Here is an 11,727-nt window from a genome sequence, read left to right on the forward strand (position 1 = left end):
AAGACTGTCTCAAAAAATATAACAACAACAACAACATAAAGTGTCAGGTGTAGTGCTTTATGCCTGTAATCCCAACACTTTGGGAAGCTGAGGCGGGCAGATTGCTTGAGCCCAAGGAGTTCAAGACTGCTGTGAGCAGTGATCACACCACTGCACTCACGCCTGGGCAACACAGTTAGACCTTGTCTCAAAATAAATAAATAAATAATAATATAAGGCCAGGCATGATGGCTCACGCCTATTAATCCCAGCACTTAGGGAGGCCAAGGCAGGCGTGTTGCCTGAGGTCAGGAGTTCAAGACTGGCCTGGCTAACATAGTGAAACCCCATCTCTAGTAAAAATACAAAAATTAGCTGGGTGTGGTAGTGGGTGCCTGTGCTCACCTACTAGGGACGCTGAGGCAGGAGATTTGCTTGAGCCCAGGAGGCGGAGGCTGCAGTAAGCCAAGGTCACACCACTGCACTCCAGCCTGGGCAACAGAGCAAGACTCCATCTCAAAAAAACAAACAGCTAGGAGTGGTGGCTCATGCCTGTAATCCCAGCACTTTTGGAGTCTGAAACGGGCTGATCGCCTGAGGTCAAGAGATCCAGACCAGCCTAGCCAACACGGTGAAACTGAAAATACAAAAATTAGCTGGGCATGGTGGCTCATGCCTGTAGTCCCAGCTGCTTAGGAGGCTGAGGCAGGAAAATCACTTGAACCTAGGAGGTACAGGCTGCAGTGAGCGAAGATCACGCCACTGCACTCCAGCCTGGGCACAGAGCAAGACTCTTGTCTCAAAAAAAAAAAAAAAAAAAAGTATCTTCCAAGTCTAAGTTATTGGTGACATCCACTTTCCCAATCCCTTTAGCAGGGTCTCCCCTGGAAACTATCTATCTCCCATGTGCCCAGCTGGTACCTGTGGTTAAGGATTCGGTGGATCATCATCCACTCAGGTTTTATCCCATAGCGATAGAAGCGTTCCTCCATCTCTGCAAATTTAGGGTCCTTGTTCTTCCGCTTTCGGCTCTTTTCTTCATCACCACCAAAGTCTCCAGAAGGTGGCTCATCCATATCATTCTTCCGCTGATAGTTTCGGAACATCACCTGACAGTGCAGCTCCAGCTTCAAGTGGAAAGAGAAAATCAGCCACCAAGAAGCTGTGTTCATTCCTTCTATCCACAAGGCGATTTTATCACTACCCTCTTCATCATAGCCCCCACATCTCCAACCTATGATAGACTTACCTGCAGTTCGGACACCCAGGAGCAGTGCCAGTAAGACATGCCTTGCCATTTCACAAAGAACTGCCGCTCTGGCCGCCCCTCCAAAGGCTTTGGGGAGGGTGTACTGGGATCAGCATCTGGAGGCCGAGGTACTGGTGTGGGAGACGGTGGCTGACCCCACTTCCAGATAAGGATCTTCTGCACTTTGCCCTTCAGAGCTGGACACTGAGAGAAAAAGAGACAACCTAATCCCAAATCATAGCCATGAGAGGAGAAGGGACAGCCCACAGTCTCAGCTTCATCAAAGGACGATTAAGATCGCATTTCAAATAAAATCTAATCCCAGGACTCCTCCAGAGACAGAATGCAGGCTGAGGACCCCTCATCTGAAATGATTGGGACCAGAAGTGTTTCCGATTTCACATTTTTGGATTAGTGTGCTCAACCTGTGATAGAATTCCCTCTCCATTTCTGGACATCATCCAGGATCTGTGTGCCACCATCACTCCTATCTGCTTAACAGAGCCAGTAGTTAGACTTGAACAATAATCCAGAACCAGCGGGCACAGGAAATCAACAGACTTAGAGCACAGAATTCCTCCCTTAAGCAATCTAAAAGAAGTAAGTGGCCGGGCGCGGTGGCTCACGAGGTTGAGAGATCGAGACCATCTTGGTCAACATGGTGAAACCCCGTCTCTACTAAAAATGCAAAAAAGTAGCTGGGCATGTTGGCGCATGCCTGTAATCCCAGCTACTCAGGAGACTGAGGCAGGAGAATTGCTTGAACCCAGGAGGCGGAGGTTGCGGTGAGCCGAGATTGCGCCATTGCACTCCAGCCTGGGTAACAAGAGCGAAACTCCGTCTCGGGGGAAAAAAAATAAAAAAGAAAATAAAAAAGAAAAGAAGTAAGTGGCCCTATTAAACATTCTAAACTGGCTGGCATGGTGGAATACACCAGTAATGCCAGCACTTAGGTGGGACAAGGGGGCACAGCAGTCTGAAACCAAGAGTTCAAGACCAGCCTGGGCAACATAGGGAGACCCTGTCTCTACAGAGAATTAATTTTAATTTTTTTTTTTTTTTTTTAAAGACAGGGTTTCACCAAGTTGGTCAGGCTGGTCTTGAACTTCCGACCTCGGGTGATCCACCCGCCTTGGCCTCCAAAGTGTTTGGATTACAGATGTGAGCCACCACGCCCGGCCAACAATTTTTTTTTTTTAATTACCTGGATGCAGTGGCATGCACCTGTACTCCTAGCTACTCAGCGAGAGGCTGAGATAGGAGGATCATTTGAGCCCAAGAGTTGGAGGCTGCAGTGGGTTATGATCACACCACTGCAGTCTAGCCTGAATGACAGAGTGAGACCCTGTCTCCAGAAAAAATTTTTTTAACAAAAACATCAAAAACACTGTAAGCTATGAAGACCCTGAGGCAGAGTGTCAACACAGGGACAAACATTCTCAGCTAGAAAAACATTGCTTCATCTCCTCTAAGAGAGCTGGCAAAACATCTACTCCTCTGTTTGAAGTTAGTCCTACATTTTCCCAGGACAAAAGTATCCCAACACTACAGGATGAAGGAAAATACCTGTCTCAGGACTAAAAAGCTCATAGTTCCTCCCCTGCACCTCAGCCTCACAGTACCCTACGTAGAAAAGACTACACTTTCCACGTCTTCTGCCCTGGCTGAGATCAGTCACTCACCGTACAACGGGGACAGAGCCATTCACCGTTGGGGATCTCTGGAAGTGGGGGATTCAGGCAGTGGATGTGGTAGGATGAAGGACAGGTGTCACAGCAGAGCAGCTCCCCACCATCCTTGCAGACCCGACAGAATTCCATATGGTGGTCATCCTCCTCTTCGAGGTCTCCCCCAACCTCTTCTAGGATCTCCTCACCCTCTGAATTGTCTTCTTTAGCCTCCCACTGGATGCCTTCCTTCTCCTGCAGTAAAAGACCACAGATTCACGTTATTACCACCCACCCACCCACCCACCGAAGTCTGAAGCCAGTGCCTCCATCATTCCCATCCATTCAAATGCTTCCCAAAGCTCACAACCCGCAGCACCAGCATTTCTATTTCCATCCAGGCCCCAAAGAACTTTACTGTCCCACCCTTCCTCTCATGGGCTCCAAGGGGCCACAACGGCCAGACACTCACGCAGTGTGGGCAGCTCCACTTGCCCTCGGGAGCCTTCTCCATGTCGGGATCCAGGCAGACCATGTGGTAAGCTCGGGGACAGGTATCACACAGGATGATCTCACCGCCTTGCTGGCACACCTCGCAATAGTCCTGGTGGTCTGTCTCATAACCATCCACAGCAGTCACCTCCTCCTCGCCTGGGCAAGGAAGAGGGAAAGCCCAGTTATTAGAAAAAAACTACCTCCCCCCACCCCCCAACCACTATCTCCTTAGGGAGATTCTTCCCCAATCATTCCCACCTCATCCCATCACAAATATACAGAAGAGAAACACACCTTTCTTCTTCTTCTTTGTAGTTCGGAGTTTCTTGCGACTGCGGCTACTACGGCTGGTGGAACCATCAGAAACAGAATAGCTATTGATACTGGCATCATCGAAGTCAGATTCCACATCTAAGTCATCATCCTCACTCTGGCAGAATGAAAAAGAATGAGGTTAGACGTTCAAGCCAAGGGGAAGGAGAAAGTGGCGAGGAGGGGAGTACTCTCTCACTGTGGATACTAGAATCCCAGCAAGCACCATTATATAGAGAGCCTAGTCTCTTGTTCTGTGGGCAACTCACCACATTCTTACGTGCCTACTATGAAGGACAGGTCCTGACATAAGGTCACATCCTTTCTATTAGACATGGCACCCTCCCTAAAGTGACGGGCTGGGCTCTCACCGAGGATCTCTTACGCTTGGAACCAAAACCTCCCAACTTGATTTTCAGGGGAGCTACTTTCTTGGGTTTAGGCTTCTTGGCATCAGGTACACGAGGGCTGCCCTTGGGCTTCCTCCGAGCATTGGGACCTAAAATCAGGATACATCCAAATATATACCACAAGACCAAAAACGGGGAAAATAAAATCTTCTCCACCTAAGCTTGCTTCCCAACATCCAAATTACCAAATTTTCCCTCCTAAATCCAAGACTCACTCCTCCCTCCTATCTCTATCTCCTACTTTAGGGCGAACAGAACGGCATTCCCGTGCTCTGTCTCTGACACCCCGCCCCCATTCACATTTGAACCCCATTTCACCTTTGCCCTCCTTGGTCTTGGCCTTGCGGATAGGCACCTCCACAGGCGGAGGTGGCGGTGCAACCTCGGTAGCTGTCACCATGCTCTCCACCACAGCCACCGCGGCCGCTGCTGCAGCTGCCACTGATGCCCCAGAACTGCCTTTGAAGGGGTTATTGGTACTGAACTCCCGCCATTTTGCACCCAAAACCATCATCATCTTGGAGACAGCAATCTTGGGATTTTTAGCAGCAATGAGGGGTCTAGTGGAGCAATGGACAGGAACAGAGGGAGATATGTAAGAATAAAAGAAAGTGAAGTAAGAACAGATAATAGAAAGACTCTCCTCCCCCTTCCCCAAGCCCCTCCTGTTTTACCTGACAAACTGGCTGAAGGCCTTGTAGTTGGTGAGGGTTCGATAATCCTCCTCTGAGAACACGTGGTCAATGTCTTCCATGCCCCAGTCTTCCAGGAGCTGAGCAGATGATTTAGGCTCCTGCAGAAAGAGCGAAGTCAAGGACCTGCCACCTAATCTCCACACTTGCTAATCAAATTTGTGTTGAAAGACCAAAGTAGGCGGGGCGCGGTGGCTCACGCCTGTAATCCCAGCACTTTGGGAGGCCGAGGCGGGTGGATCACGGGGTCGAGAGATCGAGACCATCCTGGTCAACATGGTGAAACCCCGTCTCTACTAAAAATACAAAAAATTAGCTGGGCATGGTGGCGTGTGCCTGTAATCCCAGCTACTCAGGAGGCTGAGGCGGGAGAATTGCCTGAACCCAGGAGGCGGAGGTTGGGGTGAGCCGAGATCGCGCCATTGCACTCCAGCCTGGGTAACGAGAGCGAAACTCCGTCTCAAAAAAAAGAAAAAAAAAAAAAGAAAGACCAAAGTAACAGAATTAAGAGGAAAAGAAGAGAAAGTGTTCTAAAGCATCGGGTACACGAGGTACCGTACTGAAAATGTAGAGTGTCTAGGGAACAAAAGGACAATAGTTAACAGTACAAAGCAGAGGATGGAGGTCCAGGCACCTTTGAATCATCATCATCGTCCTCCTCCTCCTCCTCCTCCTTCCGCTTGGATTTGCTCTTCTTCTCTTTCTTAGGTCCAAGCTTCTTCTTCTTCTTCTTGCCAGGGGTATAGTCGCTGCCCTCACTGTCTGAGCGCAGAGCCACCTCTTCCTCCTCCTCCACAAACTCTGGCCCCTCCCCAGAGCTGTCCCCCAGCTGCCGGCATAAGAGCATACGCTGGAGCAGGGAAAGGGGGGGAGAGGGAGACAGACACACACATGCTACACACATGCTGACCTCAGGACAGCCCTGAGGCTCATCCCCAGAACCTGGCCCACCACTCCTGAGAAAGAGACACACGTCCTTGGCCCTTCAACCCTTCTCAGAGCTCCTCCCTTCTTCCTCTCATTCCCCGTAACATTCCATCACCCACACACCTCCTTTTTTTGGCGCTTGCTCTTAGGGATTTTAGGGTCCCGAGGTTTCTTAGGCTTTTTCTTCTTCTTGAGCTTTGGAGTCTCTGTTTCTGACAAATCCTCTTCTGGGTCCTCTTCATTTTCTACATATATTAGGCAAAGAGTGGCAGGCAGGGAAAAGATCAATAGCAAAAGGTGAGGGCCTAATCCAGAGGCTTCAGACTTTATTCCCCACCTCTTGTCCCAGATTCCTCTGAAGAGAACTGCTATACTCTGTAGAGAAGGAAGCTGATACCCAGGACAAAAACAGACAAAGAGAGAGCTGTATATACCCGAAATAGGCCTGCCAGGCCAGACCAGGCCCACCTCGGGCAGCTGTCCAGACCCATGCCTCCTCTCTCCCGTTCCTACCAGCAGTCTTCTAGGTATTCACCAGTACAGCTTAATCAAGCTGCCTTAAGACTTCACCAACTAAGAGAACTAGGTTTAGGCCTTCTGTAACTGGCCACCAACTAATCTATAAATCAGGGAATAAGAATGAAAGGTCCTATTCAGAAAGCAAAAACTAAAGAAGATACTCTCACCACATTCCCACAACAGGATCAGTTCAGGGGTCTGGGAAACCACACCCTTCGCTGACCACTTTGAAGTCATCACTGCTCAAATTAACCAGAACCTCCAAGTCCTAGGTTCAGTTGCCAGCCCAATCTCATCCCCACTCCTAAAATACAATTGCCTTTCCCCATCTTCAACCCTACTGTTCCTCCTCAGCTTCTCCTGGGTCAGCAGCCTCTTCTCCCTAGGGGCCCAAATCAGCCCAGCTGTCACCATCTCCCCCTGCGCCAACCCCCAGCAATCCTCCTCCCATCTGGCTCCACCTCCTCCCCTGGCTGGAAGCACACACAAAGCCGGGGTAATACCGAAAGCTCCAGGGCAAGGAAAGGTGGGAAGGGGCACAGAAAGGAAAGAGAAGGCCAGGAGGCAGCTTCATTTGTAACAGACATTCACACCAGCTCTGACTCCTTCCTCCCTCCTCTCTCTCCCTCTTCCCAAGCCACCCCCGCCTAAAGTGGGGGTGGGAGGAGTAGAGAAAGGAGTGGAGAGAAGAAGGGAGTGCCTCACCCACTGAGAAGAGGGAAAATGGCTCCTGACCGCAGAAGCCAGCCCAGGGCACCCAGCTGCCAACATAGGACAGACAGGAAGTGGCAGGGGAGGGGGCGGGGTTGAGAAAGGTAGCGGGGAAAGACTGCCCTCATTGCCCTCATAGAAGCCTCCCCAATTACCTAGCCGCAGGTCTAAATGCCACCTACTCTGGGATGACACAGTTCACAAGAAGCCCCCCTAAAGTCCTAACCAAGAAAACCAAGACAAACATGAAAGTAATACTATGAGAGGAACTTGATTACTCCCTCAATCATAATTATTTTTTCAATTATCAGAGCTGAGATTTAACAAAGGCTCAGTGAACCTGTGGTCAGAGCATACAACCTTCTCCCCAAATTTCTGATAACCAAAAGATTTAGTTTGAGGAATGGAGGTCCACAAGAAGTCTCTGAAGCTCAACTTCCTCACTACCCCCACCCAGAGTCCTCTCCAACATACAGGAAGGTCTGCACAAAAAGGAGCAGGACCTACAGAGTGGTAGAAAATAATATCCCAGCCAGGCACGGTGGCTCATGCCTGTAATCCCAGCACTTTGGTAGGATGAGGCGGGTGGATCACTTGAGGTCAGGAGTTCAAAACCAGACTGGCCAACATAGTGAAACCCCGTCTCTACTAAAAATACAAAAATTAGCTTGACATGGTGGTAGGTGCCTATAATCCCGGCTACATGAGAGGCTAAGGCAGGAGAATCGCTTGAACCTGGGAGGTGGAGGTTGCAGTGAGTCAAGATCGAGCCACTGCACTCTAACCTGGGTGACAGAGTGAGACTCCATCTCAAATATGTATCTCCCTCCTTCAATCCCTGACATGCTCTTAGCTCTTGACCCACCAGAATCAGCCCTAAAATGTCTCTGGTTCCCCACCTCCTGAGCTAGACAGACACTATGGAATATGAGACATTAGGCTGGACAAAGCATCAGCAGCCTCCCTGATTCTCACTCAGCCCAGAATGAGACCAGGCACAAGAAAGCCCCTCCCATTCCTTTGGGAATGGGATACCAGCCTGGATTTCACGAGAAAGAATCATTTTCTTAAGGGCTTTTCCCCACCGATCCCCCCAAGTCAACCCCCAACGCCCACCAGCTGCATCTCAGCACCCCCATAAAAGCTGGAAGTGGAGACAAAGATAACTCATGGAGGCAAAGGGGACATCCTTCCATGCACATAAAGACCCCAAACTTCTCAGGCAAATAATACGCTGAAATGGCAAACAGCAAAATGACTGAGATAAAGATTTGGGAAAGGGACAGAAATGGGGTGTGGCAAGTGGAAAAAGTGGGTCACGCTACAGCCCAGGACAGAGTTCACAGCTCCTGCACGGCTCCCAGTCAACATGAGGGGCAGCCCCAGAGCAATGGGCCAATGGGAGGCCAAGATGTGGAACCCACAATGTCTAGGCAGCACTACAGTTTCTCATGCCCCTCTTAGAAGGACAGGGTCCCCTTACCACCACCACCACCACCACCCTGCTCTCACCTTGGGCAAGAGCACAGAAATCTGCCTCTCTACACTACACAAGGATGAAACCAAGTTTCTCATCCCAACAGTTGAAGACTCCATGACAAGACTAACCCCTCCCTAAGTGGCCTCAGGTCGAAGTAAAGACTTCCAATTTAAAAAGTGCAAAATTTGAGAGCATCTCTCCCAGACCCCTGCAACTTCCACTGGAGTTAAGAGAGAAGGCAGATGTGAAGGACGCTGGATGAGAAACAGAAACAGGATAAGCAGGCTCCAGAATGAGAAGAAAAGTAGAAACAGAAGGGATGAAGAAATGGCATGCAGGAAAAAAAAATGAACCTAGAAAAAATGAAAGTCAAGGAAACAAGTAGGTGACTTAGCTACGGGCTCTGAAGAAAGACAGAAAAGAAAGAGATCTGCTTAGGAACGTGACATCAATCATCATTTGAGAATAGACAAGGGCTCCCCCAATCAGCCAGGGTGGTTATAACCATACAGGTTTGGCCAGTTCACGGAGCCACGCCAAAACACAGATAGTGCAACCTCCAGCACACCTACACAAGGCACTTCACACTGCCAGCCTAAACCCCAGGCTACCTCACAGAGGCAGAAGCTGCTAGGAAAAAAGCCAGAATTATGTCCACTAGCCAGGAGAAGAGGGGTGCCCTCCCTTCTTTTGCCCCTCCTCACTAGGCTATTACATCCTCTCCGAGCCCCCATCACTTCCCCACTCAAAACATTCCAGCAATCTGCCTGGCTAAAAGCGCTCCAGATCATGCTGAGGAGCGCGATTCAAACTTCACACAGTTGAGACAGCACAGAAAACCGGTAACTGATCAGAAGCTAAAAATAATCAGATAGAGTGTAACCAGCACTCCCTCTTTCCTTTCCACAGAGGCAACCACAGGATCCTACTAGCACAGATGCCCGGCTGGTCTCAGAATCCTCAACGTTCCCCTCTACCACCACCACCACCACAAGCCTCCAGGGGTCCCAACTACCTGCATTCCTCCGGGGACCCACACACAAGGTACTGCCTGCCAGCCCAGAGAGCTCCCTCAACTGGGAGCTGCAGAGCATTCCTCAAGACAGAGTGCAGCAAGCTGGCATCTCCGTCCGCGGTGCCCAGGAGGCACATGGCTTCCACCCCCCTCACACCAGAGCTCCGCAGAAGGGAACCACTCCCTTCGGATGCCCTCCACCTTCGGCTCTGCACAGAGACAGCTGAGCCACACGGCCCTGCCTCCCCAGAGGAGTCACTCGGGAGAGTCCAAATGCCTCCTTCCCACCCAGGGCCCTTGGGGAAGATGTTACCTGGGTGGGGTGGGGGCAGGCTGTTGTTCAAAAGTGCATCCATATCCTCCTCCTCACTGCCCGCCGAACAGGGGGACGGGGAGCCCAGGCCCGACGCCATCCCCTTCCGCTCCCGGCCAGGGAATTGGCCCAGCTGCTCCTGCCGGCGGCCTGGGGCCCTCTACACTGGCCCGAGTCACTGTGCGGGGGAGGGGGGAGAAAGAGAGAACAGTCAGTGACGCGCACTGTCCCCCTCCCCCACACCCACCCGCTCTTTCCGCCCCCCACCCCAGCCACCCTAGCAGGGCACCCGAACCGCTCAGGCTGAACTTAGTTCCACACTCCTCGGGGGCAGCCCGGAAGCCGGCTCCCCGGCAGGCGCCCCCACGGAGCGAGGGAGCGACGCCTCCGAGGGCAGGCTGGTGCAGGCGCGGGGAGGGAAGACGCCGGGCTGGACCGAGCGGGGTGTGACGCGGGAGGGGGTCCCAGTGGTAGCGGCGCGGGGTGGGGGGGGACCAGGGGAGGCAGCAGGCAACAAGGCGCTCGGGGACACAAGGTCACTTGGGGGTGGGGGGGCGCCTCCCTGCGCCCGGGGAGGGGCCAGTCCCCAGACAGGGCAGCTCTCCAAAGGCTGTCCTCTGGGACAACTCAGGTTCTCCTCAAGAGGTGCGGGGACGAGGGGGCGTGGAGGCTCGGGCACTGCGGGGGGCCGGAGGCAGGGACGCGGGGGACGAGAGCGTCCCACGGGGAAGGGGGCCGGGCCACGTGTGTCCCGGGGGGCAAGCGATCAAAGGGCGAGGGGGCGGGCGCCGGGCATTGTGGGAGACCAAGCCGGAGGCGGAGGGTCGCGGGGAGCAAGACTCTGGCAGGGTTAGGGCGGGGGCTGGGAGGAGGCCGGGCGCCCTGCAGCGCCAGGAAAGGAAGGGTCGGCTCCTCCGGGCAAGGGGCGGTCCGCGGGTCGGGGGACGCCTGACGAAAGGGCGGGTGACGGGATGACCCTCAGGGCTGGTCGGGCAGTGTGGGGCGTCTTTCTGGGAAACCCGCGCTCTCCTCACCCCGGAGCCGCCGCAGGTCGCGCTGGGTCCGGCCTGGTGTCACTCCCGCTCCGGCTCCTCCTCGCCGCGGCCGAAGGGGGGAAAATGGCTCCGGCTCCGGCGTCGCCTCTTAAAGGGCCTGAAACACCGGCCGGGAAATCCCACCGCACAGGCCCCGCCCCCCCACGGACAGCCCATAATAACCTCAACCAACTCCAACCCCCCCTCCACTACCGCCACCCTCCTCCCCAGGTCTCCCGGGCAACCCCCGCCCCCTCGTCGCTCAGGCAACCACTAGCCACGCCCCTTCGAGCGCGCGCGCGTGTCACCTGGGCAACCGCCCACCTCCTGGCCATCCCATAATACACACGGACACTCCCCCCACATACACACAACACACACCCCGTCCCCCCTCACATTTCATACACATATATGCCAGGGGCTACTGACATCTCATGATATTGCAGACCTTTTGCAACTAACCCTCTTAGACATCCCATAATAGCCATCCTTTGCCAACTTCTTCACTCTTGGCCCTAATGCTAACATCCCATAATAATTCATCACCCCTCCCTCCCCATGGCCATCCCATAATAAGCAGCCCTCCCGGCACTTATGCCTTATATCCCATAATACTCATCCCCATCCCCCACAGACATCCCATAATAACCACCCTCCATCCACCCCCAGTTTGATATCCCATAATAGTCAGAAACTCACCCCCCCCCATACTACAACAACGGACACTCGGCCTCCTCCCACACACATCCCGTAATAATCAGTCTCCCACTTTCTATACTGACATCCCATAATAACTAACCCCCTGGAGCTGCCCTCAGTCCCTGCAGGCTAGGGTCTAGAGGCTCACATCACCCCTAGCCTTCCCTCTCCTAGCTCCACAGTCTATGGTAAGTACCCCTCCTCTATCAAAAAGATAACCCATAA

At 52.7% G+C, this 11,727-nt stretch overlaps 1 protein-coding gene across 7 annotated transcripts in view; it reads right to left on the minus strand.

Moving 5' to 3' along the window:
* The window catches only part of CHD4 (chromodomain helicase DNA binding protein 4), a 39,032-nt gene extending 28,070 nt beyond the window's left edge, over window positions 1–10,962 (minus strand). For 4 of the 7 annotated variants that reach the window (XM_039461599.2, XM_039461598.2, XM_039461597.2 and 1 more), the window contains exons 1-12: window positions 10,804–10,962; window positions 9,770–9,947; window positions 5,855–5,976; window positions 5,439–5,654; window positions 4,787–4,905; window positions 4,431–4,672; window positions 4,074–4,201; window positions 3,685–3,820; window positions 3,368–3,546; window positions 2,911–3,150; window positions 1,229–1,432; window positions 901–1,106 (exon numbers count right to left, since the gene is read on the minus strand). In XM_039461599.2, coding sequence (XP_039317533.1) covers window positions 901–1,106; window positions 1,229–1,432; window positions 2,911–3,150; window positions 3,368–3,546; window positions 3,685–3,820; window positions 4,074–4,201; window positions 4,431–4,672; window positions 4,787–4,905; window positions 5,439–5,654; window positions 5,855–5,976; window positions 9,770–9,869 — 1,892 coding nt within the window. In that variant the 5' untranslated portion in view covers window positions 9,870–9,947; window positions 10,804–10,962. The remainder of the gene's footprint in view (window positions 1–900; window positions 1,107–1,228; window positions 1,433–2,910; window positions 3,151–3,367; window positions 3,547–3,684; window positions 3,821–4,073; window positions 4,202–4,430; window positions 4,673–4,786; window positions 4,906–5,438; window positions 5,655–5,854; window positions 5,977–9,769; window positions 9,948–10,803) is intronic. The other 3 variants (XM_039461601.2, XM_039461600.2, XM_039461602.2) reach the window with 2 other exon arrangements.
* Between the last annotated feature and the right edge of the window lie 765 nt (window positions 10,963–11,727).

Source organism: Saimiri boliviensis, chromosome 7 (genome assembly GCF_048565385.1).
Source record: "Saimiri boliviensis isolate mSaiBol1 chromosome 7, mSaiBol1.pri, whole genome shotgun sequence".
NCBI lineage: Eukaryota > Metazoa > Chordata > Mammalia > Primates > Cebidae > Saimiri > Saimiri boliviensis.